Source organism: Mesoplodon densirostris, chromosome 15, assembly GCF_025265405.1.
Source record: "Mesoplodon densirostris isolate mMesDen1 chromosome 15, mMesDen1 primary haplotype, whole genome shotgun sequence".
Lineage (NCBI taxonomy): Eukaryota > Metazoa > Chordata > Mammalia > Artiodactyla > Ziphiidae > Mesoplodon > Mesoplodon densirostris.
Window position 1 is genome coordinate 75,436,265 of NC_082675.1, and position 17,842 is coordinate 75,454,106.

The window sequence follows — 17,842 nt, forward strand, 5'->3', positions numbered from 1 at the left end:
GAAAGGTATCAAGTGCTTCTTCGGTTTTCACAAACGTTTTGCTACATCATTCACAAAACCAGTCTGAAAATGCAACTACTGTTGCTATTTCTTCAATAATTCTTTGCTATCAACTCTCAAAATAAATGCTACTTAACTGATTACTTTTACCCAGGCGTGTTTGTCCCCTGGAAACCATAACTGACACACTTCTTCAGATATGTGGTTTCCTGTGCAATTCCTCAAAATAAAGCCTCTTTTCCACGGCTGAGAAAGGCCCACAAGTGAGTCTCTGCTCGGTAGCTGGGGAGACTTTTATTTTAAGGTTAAATTAGATCCTGCTACTCCCTTACTTCCCAACCTCCGATGGCTTCCCATCTTACCCAGTGATGGAAGAAATTGTCACAGGTATGGGAAGTCATTCTGGCTTACACATGGTTTGGCTTGACCTTTATGCTAACTACAACAGCCTATCTTCTGGCCTGTCAAACAGGCATTGTACATCTGATTTAACCACTAAAATCTGATTTAACCATTTAAAAATCAAAAGGGAATAAACTGTGGTTCAGGCACTCAAAATGGAGCCGGATGGCCATCGTGGATGTGCTTTCAGACATGTTCCTGTATCACTGAGAACTTGAATTCTCTGAGCTGTATCAGACTCAAGGATACCATCAGCCGTTCTTAATATCTGCTAGCAGCTGCCTAGGTCTCAAGGTCTCCCCTTGTACCTGTGCAACCACTTCAGACCCCAACCAATCCTTATTTGACAAGCATCCTGACTTCTGCCAGCTCCAATTATGATTCTTGATCGATGACTCATGTGACTAACTGTAACTTGGTGATTTTTGCTTACATAAGCCTCCCCCATTTTGCAGTCAGGTGGAACACAGTTTAAGTACTTCTTAAATCTGTGTCTCTTGGGCTATAGTCCTCAGGCTCAAATAAAATTCTTTTCTATTCCTATTAAAAATACATTTTTTGTTTGTTTGCTTGTTTTTATATATTATTTGTGTGAGAAGTATTATAAACTTACTATAGTACAGTACTATATAGCAGATTGTGTTAGTGGAGTACCTAGGCTAACTTTGTTGGACTTACAAACTGGTCTTCTGTGCTCTCAGAAGGGAACTCGTTCATATGTAGGGGACTTACTGTACACGTACGTAACGATGCACTCCATATGGACCTACTTGGGGACTGCCTGGTTTGCGGCCATATGGTATACACAGGGCTTAGGTGATAACTATGCAGTCAAACCACAGAGCACATTGTTTAGTTTTGCACAAAGTTAACGCAAACCTAGAAAAAGCCTTGTGTTTGCTGGGGGTTGAGAAGTTTCTTCAGTTACCAGAGGGTAGGCCTGAAGAGTTGAAGAGTAACACAGAAACGGAATGGGAAGAGAATCTCTGCCAGCACATAGATTTCCTATCACACTAAGTAGAAAAAATAGTGTGTGTTTGATGCTTGCAAGGAAAGAAAGACACAGCTTGACACTGAAAAGCTTTCATTTATAATATGCTGAGCCATGTTTGTATCTTGGGAGAAAGTTCATGCAGTGCAGCAACAAAACATTTTTTAAAAAATTCAACAAAGGTCACCAAGTAGCTCCAGACACCAAGCTGAGAGGCTGCAATAGGAAATGAAAAGTGATGGAATGTGCACCAGGGAATTTAGGACTGATCAGCTTAAGAAACACAACGCTCATGAGGAATGGACCACCTTTCTTGATCCACCTCAGTCCACTTCATCACTCTCCCGACTGCCCTCGAACCATCCAACTCAGAAGAGAAAGGTGATGCCAGGAGGGAAAAAGTAGGACCCGACAGAAGAAGTAGGAGACGCCAGGCACCAACACAAGCTCTAGCTGTACATTTCCCTGCCGAGGGGCATGGACCTGCAGTAACTGCACAAGACATGAGGACCCACGCCTAATGGCCAAAGAAGGAAGAAACAGGGACCATTTCTCCATTGGCAAGGAATCAGGTGGCTCACCCCCTTTTGCTTTCTGCTCCAAGGTTTTCAACCTTGGCTGCATAATGGAATCATGCAAGGAGCTTCAAAAATTTCCAATGTCTGGCACCCACCTCCAGAGTTTGATGAAACTGGTCTAGGGTACCAATCTCGACGATGGAATTTTTTTTTAAAGCTCACCAGGTGATTCCAAGAGCAGTCTAGGCTGTAAAGCCATAGGCAGTGTTTTGCAAGTAGGAAGCAAAGAAGAGCCATGTGTGAGGAAGGAGTCCCGGAACGGTACAGTGATGATCAGGACAATGCTTCTCAGTTTAATGTGCGTAGGAAACACCTAGGGACGCTTGTTAAAATGCAGATTCTAATTCAGTAGGTCTGGAGTGGGGGGGCCTCAGCATTTACAACAGTGGTGTCTTGATGTAGGGAGTTAGAACAGATCACAGCCTCCATCATTTAGCTAGAGAAGGAGTTACCACAGAAGGGATCATTACAAACAACATTATGGTTTCATGTTTTTCTTCTTCAGTGGTATTAACGGTACTTTAATTTCATTGGATAACTCAGGGTCACCATGTGGACAGTGATGCCCATGGAAATCAGTGTGTATGAAAACCGTCCCCTTTATCACATGGCCCCAGCGTGTGCTGGGCTTTTTTGGTGGGGGGATACGATGCGCTGAATTGCGTCCTCCCCAAACTTACACATTGAAGTCCTAAAACCAGTACCGGAGAATGTGATTATTTAGAGATCAAAGCTTTAAATAGGCCAGAGTTAAAATGAGTTATGAGAATGGGCTCTAATGCCCTATGAAGTGGTATCCTTCTAAGAGGAAGAGATTAGGACACAGACAAGTACAGAAGGAAGACCTTGTGAAGACACAGAGAGAAGACGGCCACCTGCAAGTCAAGGAGAGGCCTCAGAAGGGATCAACCCTGCCACCACACTGGTCCCAGACCTCTAGCCTCCAAAACTGCAAGTAAGTCTCTTGTTTAAGCTTCCCAGTCTATGGTAGTCTGCCGAGGCGTTCCCGGCAAACTAACATGGGGCAGGACGGGTGGCTGGTTCACGTGTCTACTTTTGATAACTTGTCTGACTTATGTTTTTTACCAGCAGGACGGACATCCTTGTTTCTAGCATCCTCCTTCCCTCGTCTAAAGGTCTCTTTAATTTATGGTTGGCAGCAGGCAAGGTAACCAGTTGTCAGGCTTTTCAGAGGAGCCTAGTGGTTAACAACAGGCTCTGGCGTCAGCCTGTCTGGCTCTGCCACACACCTGCTCTGGGATTTGAGAATTCACAGAACAAGCTAGTTCCTAACAGCAAGCCTTCACACAGGGCCGCCAGAGGAACGCACACGAGCTTGCGTTTCTCCGTGATCTCTGCTTTTGCATTCAAAGTTCCCCCAGACCCACCCCCCTTTTCCCTCCCCTCCTCTCACCTGTGTTCCAGGTAGAAAATGCAGCCTGATTAAAGTGACCTCCGAGTAGATTTTAGGCAGAGCCTCACACTTATCTTTCCCTATGCCCTCCCAGCTGATGGGCAGGAGTGATTTCCAGAAAACCGACATAATATTAAAGTTGATTTTTACAGAATTAAAATCCTTCAGCCAAACTTTCTCAGAGATAAAACCCCATTGATGTTACATTCTAGGTTCCTCTAACCTTTCAGAATCGGCCAGAACTAAATTCCAGTGCATCTTTTAGGCAATGACCTTGCCCTCCAATGAACAGCCTTGTGGTCTTGCTGGGCTCCCAGGAAGCCAACCTCCACTCTGACCTGTAATTTTTCACCACAGAAGCCGTGAGTCATTTCACTATAGGAAAATTCCAGAGTGACACATGGACACGTTACCAAGAGCAAGGCCAAGTGGAAGCAAAGAGAGGGGAGAGGTGGAGGGGAAGTCACAGCCTGGTCTCCGCACTGGCTTTTCGACGGCCTCCGACCTCTGAAGGAACAGTGCTGAACACACACAGGACGTTACAAAAAGTGCATTTGTCAATCTGTCGACCTTTATAAGCTTAGTTTGCCTTTCATTTAACCTCCATTCAGCTGAGTCCATTAAAACGGCTGTTACCAAGGTCAGAGGCTCCTACATGACTAATATCCACATCTTTTTCTCCCCCGACTTCATCTCCATAGGATACTCTCTACTCCTTATCAAGTGTTTATACCTATAATTTTCTTCTTTGCTATCCCCCAGGGCATTTCTTAATCTCCCTAATGTGTCAAGTGGTGCATTCCAACATTCTCCTCCTTTTCCTTCTCCAAAATACCAGTAGACTCTCCCTCTCTCTCCTCAGAGTATTTCAGTAGTCCTTTCCTTCTCCACTACTTTGTCCCCACCCTCAGTGTCGAAAGGCATCACGCTAGGAGTCTCCATGATCTCCATGGAATCAAAGAGCTGACACTGAAAAAGGCAGTTCAGAGTTTAAGTTCAAAAGTTTAATTACTGATGTTGTGCACAGTGCAACTGAGCCGACCTATGATGCTTCTTAGCCGTAAAAGGAAAAGTGAAATGTTGCAACAATGATTTAGGACACTCTTCATTGAAAATAACTTTCTCTAGATGTGTGTTCCTCAAATAAAATATACCCTCTCATTTGATTTTTGAATGTGAGGCCTTCCACTGTAGAAATTCAAAACGAACAAGTTTATGGAGAGTTGGCTTTGAGTCAAAGCATGTGACGATCACTACACAAGTTGGGAATTAAGGACATATGGAATTAAGAATGGTGGGCAATGAGCCAAGGCAATCCAAGGATTACTCAGCTGGCAAGGAAGGCCCGTCTGGGAACACACAGAAAAGCAGCAGTAAGTCAGCACTTAACTAGTTGCAGTAAAATCCGCTTCTTAAAAACATCCCGACAAGTTACATTCACTTAGAGAATCATTTAAGGGAAGATGACTGGAAATAAAGTTCCAGCTCAACAATAACTATGGTTGATGCCTTGAGATCAGGAAATCAAGTCACAATGAAAAGATGCTCAGGCCAGAGACCCAGATACAGTAAGGCAATACAAAGGCAAAGGCCCCAAAGAGGAAGCGGCTTAAATGTCCTCAAGGTTGCCCCCTTGAGGACTCAGACCTGTGGATGAGGTCACATATGGATGAAGAACTCCACTCCCAGTCTTTGTATTAAGACAGCACTTCAGAAGTTGGCAAACTTTCCCTGAAGAGGGCCAGACAGTAAATATCTGAGGTTTGGGGGGCCAAGTAAGGTCTGTTGTGCAGTTTAACCCAGGTAAAAAGCATTCTTAGATCATGGGTCATATAAAGACATGCCACCTGCCCTACTTGGCCAATCCCTGCTTTATACCAAACTTTCCGAGCCAGATCCCAGTGCAGAGAGCTCTCCCAGCTTCCCACCAGTTCTCTGTACCAGCAGCCACTGACAGCTGCTCCTTCTGTTCCCAGAGGACTAAGGATGGGGGCCTCACACCAGCACGGGCAGATATCAGAGAACACCCCAGAGCAGTGGCCAAGGGGTGGAAAGGTTGCGAATGGATAAGGCTAGAATGGACGTGGTCCAAGTTTCTGAAGTCATGAAGGGCATGGAAAGATGACCTAGTTCACGTCCTAACACACGGAACAAGGAGGCAATAGAGTTGTTCTTGCAAGTTCTCACACCTAGTTTTGACTCACATGAATCATACCTTGAAGCTAGAAAGATGTACTTTGCTTGACTGGGATTAAACATGTAGAGGTAACACCACTCCGACCCTATACAGGTACTTCAGGACGTAAACAAGTTGTCCATACAGTTCAGGTGCATTTATGAACACAGACCCGTAATGGGTTATTAGAGTCGAGGAATGCAGGAGGGGCACGCCTTCTCTCAACACTCTGCTTAAAAGTTACTGTTGGCAAACACGGGGCAACCTAGGCCGAGGCGAACCGGGTCCACACGAGGTATCTGTTCCTAGTTGGCCCATTCTGAGCTGTCTCACAGGACACACAGAGAATTGGCCTTCTCTTTGGAATGCTTTCACATTCCAATAATTCTTAGAAGGGACTTGTGGCACGTGTTAGTTCCCTTCCTGCTAGGAGAAGAAAAACACATTAGTTACCACCGTCCCCGGGTTCTCGTGTCCCTGCCTGGAGCCATGGGGTTTCTTTTGCTGAAAAGATACAGCTGGGCCACAGGAAATTAAGCTCTTAGTCTCCCCAAATGTGACATCGGATATGTGCCAAAGATAATCATCTAACAAACGTCCCCAAGGACATCCTTGGCTCGAAATTCCTTTACTGAAAAAAAAAATAAATTGAATTAAAATCCATGCATTCCATGAGGGCAGAGGTTTGGGGGGTTTTCCCCGACTTACTCACATATGTATTCTGGGTGCCTAGAATGTGCTTGGCACAGAGCAAGCTCTGAATAAGGAACACAATCACTGGTAAAACTTTGAAATTGGTAAATGGCTTTTATGGAAAAGAACCTGGCTGGTAGAAGAGAAACTGCAGATGTTACAGCTGATTACCTTTTCACCCCCCAAATAAAAAGCAATAAGCTGAGACAGAACGGAGACCTTCGTTCACTGGATAGTCAGCAATGCCCCGAATCAGCAGACCCTCTAACGCACAGAAGCAGCGAGGGTCCCACTGCACAGCAAGGTAGTAAGTTTGCGGAAGGTGAACCACTGAACTTAAACTACCGATTGGAATGCAAACTACCATCTGAGAAAATAGGGTATTCTAGAAAAAAGAGCATATTTGCTTTTTCCAGGTGCATCCCCCCCACAGCTTCACTTAGAAAAGATGAAGGGAAGTGAATGTAGCAAGTCAGGCATCAACAACTTTGGGGACAATGAGTAGCAACTGGACCCGGTCTCAAAGGACACCAGTGAAAGCATGGCCTTTTGTGGCCAGTTCAATTGTTAGTTGTTTCCTACCCTTTTGTCTTGTTCCCTAGAGCATGAGTGAAAAGTGAGAGAGACCCTTGCCTGGGCCAACATCCTCCACCCTCCCCTCTCTCCAGACACCTGCTCAAGCTAAAGAAGAGGGTGTGGGTAGGGAGCGAGATCCCCTTTAAAACTGCATCCACCACCACTTCAAAGCCAGTGTCCACAGTGCAATCAACACACTGGGCAGGACTGCCCACATCCTCTTCAGGTATTATTTAAAATAACAAGTCCATGGAATGAGCTATATAACCGCCAGAATCAGCACCTGTAACACATTAGCAATTAAAGCTTAACAGGTCAAGGTGGGAACTAATGCAAACAATGGCAGCAGCTCAGAGGTTAAGTAATCGGTTTCTAGCAGAAAGAAACTCAGCTAAAAATAGCAGGCATACTCTGATAACAAGAGAAGTTCTGGAAGACCTAAAAGATTTCGGTCAAATCTCCTTGTTTACTTATAACATTAACATTCATCCACCGAGTCCTGTGTACGCGACAATGTGTATGGACCCTGTCCAGGCACGGGGCTAGCCTCTGAGGCTACAGTCATGGATGAGAGGACAGAGGAACCAGGTGCTCAGCAAGCTAACCATCCAGTGGGAGAGAGGGTCTAACAGGGAAACGTGAGGCTGCCTCCAACTTATCTGTGATTCAGGCAGTTTTGCACGAAGCCACCCCCATCTGTCCCCTGCTGTTCTTCATAACATTTGGATTACTTCCTCCTTATGGTTGGAATATGGACAGTGGTCATGAAGATACAAGTGCTTTCTTAAAGGGGTCCCACAGCCCTGAATAAGCGAACAGTGATTCAGAGCTGCCCTCAGAGCGGGTTCTAAGCTATGCTGGCCACAGAACAGGGAGGGAGAAGGGAGGGACCAGAACTGGGCTGAGGACCTAATCGCTAGTCTTGTCTCTGCCAATAAGACCCTTCATGACCCTGGACAAGGGGCAAATCTCTAAGAGCCTGTAAAATGGGGTAAACTATGCCTTCTGCCTGCTTTTATACTTACGTGAATAGAGGACATCGTGTAGTCAGGTAGGAGGCAGGAAGCAAAAGATATCCTTTTTGTATTGATGATTTTCCCAAGGCACTAGATTTCTGGGCCAGCCTACATTTGGAGAAGCAACTAAAAACAGCTGACGTGTGACTGCTATAAACACCCTCAGGGTTTCTGGCTAGGGTCTGAATGTGCTCTTTCAAAAATGTCTACTGTAAAGCTCAAAACTCAGCAGATGTCTACTGAGCACCCAGCTTGCGCACTCACCACGCCAGACTTGGGGAGACACAGCAGCGAGCCTGAGAGGCATCATTCACTGAGCGCTTCCTATGTATGTCAACTCATTTACATCTTCACTGTAACCCTATAACTGCAGTACTAACGCGATCCTCATTTACTTAAAGGAGAACACTAGAGCACACAGGTTGAGAAATGTTCAAGGTCACAGAAGCAGTAGAGCTGGAATTCAAACTGGGGAAGAGAGTTTCTACTATGGATGTTTTGACATCAAAGCCCTGTGTAGGGACCCAGGAACCTGCCAGATGGCACATTCTCCAGCCCTTCCTCCAATGGAGACTCAGCTAAAGTCCGGGGCTCTCCCTCTGGTGGTGCTGCTCTAATTAAGCGAACTTATTGCTCTCCAATTTCCAAGTAAACATATTTGCAGAAATATGTCAACTTCCACATTTTAATTGAGATAATGCAACAGTGTTGCCAAATCCTAAGTGGGAGTTTTTGCATCCCCATGTCATTATTTCCCATGGGAACATGACCCTCACGAGACAGCAGTGATGGGACAAATACAGCTGAGAGCCTCTACTTGTAGGTCTGTGAACCACAAAGCTGAAGGTCATAGCTAGTACAACACCGAACATTCTGTTAAAGAACCACGTTAAAGGGCAATCAAGTCTTCTCTTGCCCATAAAGCCATTCCTAGCTGTTTCTAATCTCTTCCCCATCACATAGTATACACTACACAATTCTGAACTCAATCATGTACATTGTATACTGGTTACAGCCTTAGAGGCCTCGGTCTAAAAATCAAGTCTGTAAAACGTGACCAGGGACTATGCTCAAGCATTTTCTAGGACTATCTTAAGCTCATAATAGATGCTCAAGTCCTTAATTGATTAATGGATCCAAAGAGTTAATTAGCATGTTTATTGGACACAGGCTCACTCAATACAAGTTGATTTCTTGATGTTTCCTACACTCATTTTCTTATTTTTAAGAAGACTTTATCACTTTCTTGATATGAGACCCCCATAAAGAAAAGATAGACACAAACCTTTTGTTCAAAAACTACGTCGTCTGGGAAAGGAGGAAAAAACTTAACTTGTAGGAACAACTTTAATAGGCACAAGAGGGGTAAATGCCATTATAACTTTATGGGCTTGCTTTGGCTAGGATAAATTTAGAGTCTAGATAAATCACACACACTCTGAAATCTTAACTACTGGTAAAAGAATACGCTCCATGTCAGAGTGTAACACTGAGCAAACATGCCCTCTAAGCTTAAGCTGCCAAAGGCGTTCGCTCAGTGTTTTATCAGCTTTGGGGACTTGGCTCAATGCACACTGGGGTAGAGTCCCTAGAGACAGACCCTGTGATTACGACAAAATCCTACAAGGAAGGAAAGCTATACATATAGGAACCAACGTCGTGTATAACATGGAAATGTAAGCTCAATTGTTTGAGACAGATCAAGAGCAGTGGTAACTCAGAAAACCACTGTGGTCACAGGGGCTGCTGGAGTTATCTGCTTCTTTCGAGTTTATAGCTTCTAAATGTATAGTTTTCTTCCTTACTTAGATGCCAGATTTGCAAAGTTCAGCCACATCTGTAGACACCACCGGGATGATGAAAGGGCCCAGACTTTGAAGTCAGACAAACCTGGGTCTGGACCTCGACTCTCCCGTGTATTAACTTTGTGATCCTGGGCAAGTGAACTTAATCCGAGCTTCGGTTCTCTCTGTAAAACTGAGGCAACATGCATGCTACAGAGTGGCTTTGAGGATTACAGCTGTATGTACGTAAAGTGCATAGGACACTGGGTGAATATATAGTAAATCCTCCAACTCTCATTTAATATAAGGCTTAAGCGGAAAGGTGTTGCTTATGTAAAACCACGGAAAACAGAAGTGTACAAGCGTGGTGGTGTCCAGGACAGAGTATTCCGACCCCATCTCTTTTCCATATCACCTCAGCCTCCATATGACTTTTAGGAATAATGGCAAATCAGATGTTACATCTACCATACCTCCATGTCAATGGGTTTTCGAAAGCCAGTGTTAAAAGACCACCTTCTAAATTCAGGAGTGACTTCCGGTATGCATTCTCTTCTACAAAAAGCCATTCACCAGAGACATCTGCTAAGAGTGGGATTCTAGGCAGTCAGAAAGCATTCCCAGAACCGTAGTAGCTCTGCTATGTTACTTTCACTTTAATTAAGGGTCATCCAACAGTCCACGAGTCCGATTTCCTGGAAGGCTGGCTCTTTGTCTGATTTTACGTTACTGTGGTAGAAGGGCTAACTCATCTGCAGGGGCCTCTGAGCTCCTGAGGATCTGCCCAAACAGGTCTGCACCATGACTCCGGTGAGGACACTGGTTTCTATAGCAGCGCTTCAAGGCTTAATACGTATCTCGTTAACATGCAAGTTCTGATTCAGGAGTTCTGGGCAGGGGCCTAAGACAATACAAGCTCCCAGAAGATGCCTGTGCCAGTTTCCAGACCACACCGGGAGCAGCAAGGGTCTACAGGGCCAGGACAATTAAATTTTACAAACCGAAGAGCACACAGCGTTCCTCCATTCTTGGGGCTCAAAATGGGGGCAGCAACTGGCAACTAACTGTGTTTGGGAAGGTACTAAACTATGGCAATTGTATAAACCCAATGAAGTACACATAGAACTCTTAAAGGAAAACCAAAGAAACAATATTCACAGGGACCATTACCATTTTCTTCAACTGAAAACATCCTCCCACTCCTCTAAGCTCTTTCCTCCTAGAAATAAGATATCCTTTTTATTAGCTCTCATAAGCTGTTTCTTTGAGTAGCTGTTAATGAAAACATATCAAGACATTACTAATGTCTCCTACAGAGGCTTAGTGCAGAAAAACACCAGTTTTTAAATTCTGTTTAAAAAAAGATAGTAACAGCGTAACAAGTAACAGCGTAACGAATGAAATCAGCTTAGAACACTAATCAGGCACCAATGGTTTCTGAAAATCAGACACGCATTCTGTAACTGTCACTGACTTATGTGCAGTCTGACCTTCAGGGACCAAATAAATGAGCAAACCATCTCAGGGATACGTTCCATGTTAGAGGTTTTATGCTGCGGTGACAGGGAAAAAAAGGGATCCTAAGAAATAGTGTGGAAGAAACAGGGCTGGCACCAGGTCAGGTCTCCAGATGGGCGACCTTGCTTACCCAGTTAACCTAAGTCTTCACCTGCCAACTGAACCATACTCCCTCTTCCCCACTAGCTCACATGTCTCGTCAGTATCACCACCCACTTCCCAGAGAAGGCGCCCTTCCCAAGGCTAAAACTTGACTGTTGCTTCACTTAAGCAGCATGGTACGTGACGTAACCGATGGTGCCTTTGTACCCCTAAACTGACCAGCCCTGTAACCACTTACACCTGAACCTTTGAGCACATGCAAATTTTTTTTTTTAACAGCTCAAAGGATTCATCTGCTACCGCATCATTAGTGCAACTTCCTTCTCTTTCAAGTTCACTTTTGAGGATTACTGTGTTATCTTGTACTACCCAATAGTTAGCCTGGCACCCCAAACAGTGCATGATTCCCAGAGACAGAGATGGAGTCTGGTAGAGTGTGTGATCCCTGTACCTCCCACAGAACCTTTAAAAAGCAGGCAACTCATAAGCGCTTATGGTGGGTGCCTCCTTCCAATGAGGGCACTGGCACAGAAGCCTATGGTGACAACAAGTCAACCCTCACCTCCAGAAAATTGCAAGCAGGGAACAGTGATTCACCTTGTTGAGAATCAGAACCACCTGGGAGCATTTTCCATACTATTGAGTCCCTAGCCCTATTCATGCTTAGCTTTAACAAGTACCCAGGCTCCGTGAGCTGAGTTTTCAGGAAGACTGATCCTCTTCTTGTGGCTCAACCATCTTGACGCTTTTTGCTTTCACTTAACCCTATCGACGGCCGGCAGTCCTCCCACATCCTCCTGCCCACAGAGGCCGTAACACTGTTACACACTGTCCTGGCAGAAAATCAAAAGATAGCCAAGGACCAAGGATTTCCTGGTTGTATGCCTTTAAGTTTTCAAAACAAAACGCAAAACCAGCCATTCACCTTTGTTATGCCGCACTGTTTACACCCCCCATCCGACCCGCTTTCTTTACGAAACTTTCAGCGTTTTCTCCAACCATCACGCAAGTATTCGAGGGAGCAGTAAACCACCTCCCTCGGGTTCTTAGAGCACGAACTCTAGGTGCGGCCGCCACTCAGCTGCCCATCGTTGCTCCGGCGCAGAAACCACACGCAAAAGAAAAGAAGGCGTTTGCACCAAGGAGCACTCACCCAGCACCCACCACCGTGGCCCCGGTCCCCGAGCGGATCTCCAAGCCCCTCCTGCGCGGCGCCGCCTCCCCAAACAGCCCGGGCGCGCACGGACGGACTCCGCGGAGCCCCGAGACTTACCTGAAGCACGTCGTGAGCTCGCCTGAAGGCTTCAGACACGGGTATGTGGTCGTGGCGATTTTGTTTTCCGAGCAGATTTCTCTGTGGAAAAAGTTGAGGAACTTCGTTGGTTCTCCGCTGGAGAGCGGAGGGCAGACGCGCGTTGGGCGTCCGCGTCCCGCGCGCCGACCAGGCGCTGGTTCCCCTCAGGCGGGCGCGGAGCGGGCTCCAGGGTCAGGGGCGGGCCCGGCGAGGGTCCAACGCAGGGAACCCAGGGCCAAGGGAAAGAAAAGGTGAAGAAGCGGGGCACTGAAGGGCGGCAGGAATGCTGCGCGCGGGTATCTCGGTGCCCCGACCCACAGATGGGGGAGCCAGGGCTAAGGGCGCGGAGGGTCTCACCCGGGAGCAGAGTTTAACGTCGGTCAGAACAGTTGAGTGCCCGGGGAAGCGAGGGCGTGAGGCTCACCGCTGTGGAGGGGAAGGGGCACCGCCTGCACCCCAAGAGCCGGGGCGCACCAAGCAGGGACCGGCAGCGCTTACCTGTCGCTGTCCTCGGGCTCCTCTCGGTAGCTCCACGTGTGTCCCAGCGCCAGGAGCAGCAGAAGCGGACCCAGGCTCTTGCCCAGCTGCCCCCTCGCCGCTCCTCCCCGGCTCGGAGGCGGCGGCACCATCAGGGAAGCTCCCGGCTTCTTCCCGGCGCCGGAGCTCTCTCCCCGCCCTGCGCCCGGCTCCTCCGCGCCCGCCGCCGCCTTCCCTCTCCCCGGCAGGGGGCGCCCGAGGGCGGGGGCGTTTGCGCCACCTGCGAGAGGCACCGGGGTTGGTGCCGCCGTGGTGTTGAGGGGGATTAGGCTAGGGACTGGGGTGCAGAGTGCTAGCTCTGAAGAGGCTGGGAAATGGGGCGCCTGCGGTGCCCAGCCGGCGCGACGGTCGCGGGGTCCAGGCCGTCTCGCTCGGGAGGTTCACGCCGAAGAGACGAACTAGCTCCACGCGGCTTGGGGCGGCGCCCTCGCCGCCTGCTTCTTCCTCCGCCGGGCGCCGCGCGCAGGGTGCGGAAAGCAGGCGGCCGCTTGCATTTTTACCCCGGGGTCGCACGCCCGGGAGGAGGAGTCGATTCTCACCCCGGGAAAAGGGAGGGGGAGCAGAGGGGTTAATAAGCTTCCTTCCTGTTGTCAGTTGCTTTCCAAGGACTCGGGTCAGGCAAATGTTTGGCTTTTCCCCTCGAGCGCCTACACTGTCCTTTCCCGCTACCTCGGTTCTCCTTAGTAGAATAAGGGAGGAAGGAGGAGGTGAAGGCTCCAGCGGCTCTCCCAAACTGCCTTCTCTAAAACCTGAAATTGCACCATTTCTGGAGCGTGGTCTGTCATCATTAAAGCCCCTTAGTCCTCTGGTCGAACAAGCAACGAGCTCTCCTCAGCTCTTTCTGGGTGGGTGGGTGTGCGGGGGGGGGGGGTTAAATCCTCTTGCCCTGAGCAGCTTTAATGCTGCTTCAAAACCACGCACACACGTGAGAGCTGGAAGATCAGGTGAGACACGGAAGGGGGCCGTTAATCAGCGCCTGCCCCCTGCTAGTTAACGCGGGGCTGTTAACGGGTATCCTGAAAACCCGGGCTGCGGGGCGGTACGGTAAATCAGCTCACCTGGTGGTGACCCAATTGTAACTCATATATATACGCCTGCATCTTCACACTTGGTTGCACGTTAGGCGTTTCTGTGCCTGTTAAAGAGAAGCTCGTGATATAAACGTGCCCCGCTGAGCAAGCAAGTGGTCGTGGCCCAGAAATAAGTTGCAAGAGCAGAAGGTTGCCGGAGGAGGTGAAAAGGTAGCTTGTTCACAAGTTACCGGTGTGCTAATTGGTTAGGTGAGCAGGTGTTTTGATTCAAAATATTCTGGGCAACTGAGAATCACCGTGCATATCACATACATCTTGACATTTTAAAATAGCAATGGTATCCTCATTTCTCTGTAGATTGCTTTTATATTTTCCAAAGGTTTTTCACATTCACGATTTTATTTGATACCACATCCCTTGAAACTAGGAGTCCGACTTCAGCGAGGTGGGTTTCTTTCCTACAAACCTTAGACATGGCAGAGCATAAAACACACTTGATATTGAAATACGGTGCTACACACAAGAGCAGTGAATTTTCACGTGGTAGTTCAGGAGACACTTCAGAAGCTTGCCAAACCTGCTAGTGACCATCATACAGTCAGGAAAAAAAACAACAAATAAACCTGGATTCAAACCCAGGCTGTGTGGCTTCCTTGGTCTGTGACCTTGCACAAGTTACATGACCTTGTGCAAGTTACCTAACCTTTCTGAAACTCAGTTTCCTCATCTGTAAAATGGAGAAAACTCCCTGAGTGTTTAAGAGTAATAAATGAGGTAATGCATGTGATGTTTTCACAGTGCCTGGCGTATATTGAGCGCTCAGTAGACATTAACTGTTACCATTTTTAACCTAAATGATTATATGCACAGGATTTTCAGTTTTAACTTTCCAGCTTTCTGCTTTCTAGATAAATAGTTTATTTCACAACAGTTGTTTGGGTTCCTAAAGAGATACCTCTCTAAGCACTTGAAAAATAAACCCATGGTGGAAATTATAAAAATTGTATCACTTTAGATTGTGCCAAAAAATGTTTAGTCTCCATCTTGCAGAGAAGAGGCCATTCTGTAGAAGGTTCTATTTCTTTTTTATTTCTTTCTTTTTTTTTTTTTTTTTTTCTTTTTTTGGCCAAGTCATGCAGCTTGTGGGAATCTTAGTTCCCAGACCAGGGATAGAACCCACGCCCCCTGCAGTGGAATCTTGGAGGCCTAACTGCTGACTGGACCACACACGAGGGGAAGTCCCTAGGAGGTTCTATTTTTATTTTCTTACCTATTACTCTATTTTGATATCTGGCTATCTTTTTTTCTCCTCTTTACTCAGTTTTGCTTTTCTACTGTTGTATTATGGGTCTTAGTTCTACAAGTAGGAGAGAATGGTATAGGAGTTTGTTATCGGCTTCCTTAAATAGTTAATAAGCCACATATGGGGACATGCAACTTTACGGAGAAAGTAATTCAGGCTGCAAATGATAAAAGCAAAATCATGTCTGTTATGCACAGCTGTGTGGTGGAAAATTGGGGACTGAGCTGACTTTGAGGCCTCCTTATTTTCAGCCCCACCACTGAGCACAGATGAGAATGAGGTGTCAGAGGAGGTGCTGGGGCCCAACAAACAGGCCAGGTTTGCCTGGGAGGAAACCCTGAGGCTGGGTGGTCAGGGAGCATTTCTAGAAGAGGTGAGCTGGAGCAGAGACCTTTTTTAAAACCTTTGCCTGGAGGCCTGGAATTTAAACTCACTGGCAGCTACTGACCACACAAAACATTTCTTGTGGGGCTTTGGGAGCTGGGCTGGAAAGCACAGCCCAGCGGAGAGAGATGTGGATGGCCTGTATGGATTCCAGTCCCCTGAAAAGTTAAACGCTCCTGTAAAAGACGAACCCTGCACTGGCTCAGGCTGCAGCCTGCATGGGAGATGTCAGAAGGCAGCTGAGTGTGGCAGGGACCCCTGGGGTCTTCGGTTGTCTCTCCTGAGACCCTAACTCTCTCCCCAGCCACACATAAGCTCCCCAACGATCTGCCTCATTCCCTCACTTAAGAAACACTGGCTGAGAGGACGCACCTCCTGCCTCTTTCATAGGCGTGTTACAAAGACTGATGATACGGACCTAAATGCTCCTCGGGGGAGGCTCTGTATGATTATTTCTCTTCAGCATAGCACTCTCTGCAATGTTTTCCATATAGGCCTGTCAGCTTCTCTGAGATAAAGCAGAGTGTGCATAGTTATACAATTTGCCATGTCCTAGGGGTACGAGGCTGTACCAAGGGCTTTGAATGCAGACTGTGCTGTAGGTTCAACTCCCTCGTGGGCCAGGTAGGGCTGGGGCTACTGTTAAGGGCTGCTGAGTGCTGTCTGGGGCTGGGGGGAGAAGGGGGGTTGACTGGCTGGAGAACATAGAGGCCGGTATACACAAGCAAAGTGAAAAAACTAGGCCATGGGGCAGAGAGTACCCTTGGAGATAAGAACCATGGCCTCTTCCACTCATTTTTTTTTTTAATTTTTAGCTTTTATTTTTTTAACTGAGGCAGATTGACATGTAAAGTATTAGTTTCAGGTGTACAATGTAATGATTCCATATGTTACCTATAGCAAAATGATTACCACAGTAAGTCCAGTTAATCCATCACCGCACAAAGTTACCATTTTTTTTTCTTGTGATGAGAACATTTAAGATCTACTCTCTTAGACCTAACTCTCAAATATACAGTACAGTATTATTTTTTTTTGTTTTTTTTTGTTTTTTTTTGCGGTACGCGGGCCTCTCACTGTTGTGGCCTCTCGGGCTGCGGAGCACAGGCTCCAGACGCGCAGGCCCAGTGGCCATGGCTCACGGGACCAGCCGCTCCGCGGCATGTGGGATCTTCCCGGACCAGGGCACAAACCCATGTCCCCTGCATCGGCAGGCGGACTCTCAACCACTGCGCCACCAGGGAAGCCCCTACAGTACAGTATTATTAACTATAGTCACCATGCTGGACAGTATATTACCAGGACCTATTTATTTTAGAACTGGAAATTTGTACCTTTTGACCAACTTTACCCATTTTGCCCACTCCTTTTTGAGGAACTCCAACATCTTATTTGGAGATCAACATCGTATTAGAAAAGAACGATCAATAAAAAGACAAATTAAAGGGCAAAACACCACCAAGTGGGGACACAATTCATTCCTCTATTATTTGTTAGCTTAAATTTTTCCTTATGAAAGGGATTTGTGGTGGCTGAAAAAAATACATACTATTTTACAGTGTACACATTTCTTTATATAGTATATGCATTATTTATAGTATTATATATGGCATGGAGCAGGATTAGATAAAGCAATTAAAGCAAAGGAAGGGGCTTCCGTGGTGGCGCAGTGGTTGAGAGTCTGCTTGCCGATGCAGGGGACATGGGTTCGTGCCCCGGTCTGGGAAGATCCCACATGCCACCGAGCGGCTGGGCCCGTGAGCCATGGCCGCTGAGCTTGCGCGTCCGGAGCATGTGTTCCGCAGCGGGAGAGGCCACAGTAGTGAGAGGCCCGCGTACTGCAAAAAAAAGAAATTTATTGAGAACTCGGAGATACTTAGCTCAGTAGTATGGTATCAAGCCAATTTGACAGGTAATAACAATGTTGACTTTAATAAAAGTTTTCTTATTTGAGCCAAGGTATCTTTTATGGTGGAATAAATATAATGTCCATGCTAGCAGAGAATGGGTATTCACTTATTAAAAGTACTTACTTATTACTTA

The 17,842-nt window shown here is 46.8% G+C and overlaps 1 protein-coding gene across 2 annotated transcripts in view; it reads right to left on the bottom strand.

Moving 5' to 3' along the window:
- Window positions 1-13,721, bottom strand: part of CCBE1 (collagen and calcium binding EGF domains 1) — a 238,370-nt gene extending 224,649 nt beyond the window's left edge. Inside the window, exons 1-2 of one of the 2 annotated variants that reach the window (XM_060119749.1) lie at window positions 13,043-13,721; window positions 12,524-12,604 (exon numbers count right to left, since the gene is read on the bottom strand). In XM_060119749.1, the coding sequence (XP_059975732.1) occupies window positions 12,524-12,604; window positions 13,043-13,173 (212 nt within the window). In that variant the 5' untranslated portion in view covers window positions 13,174-13,721. The remainder of the gene's footprint in view (window positions 1-12,523; window positions 12,605-13,042) is intronic. The other variant, XM_060119750.1, reaches the window with a different exon arrangement.
- Window positions 13,722-17,842: the final 4,121 nt, after the last annotated feature.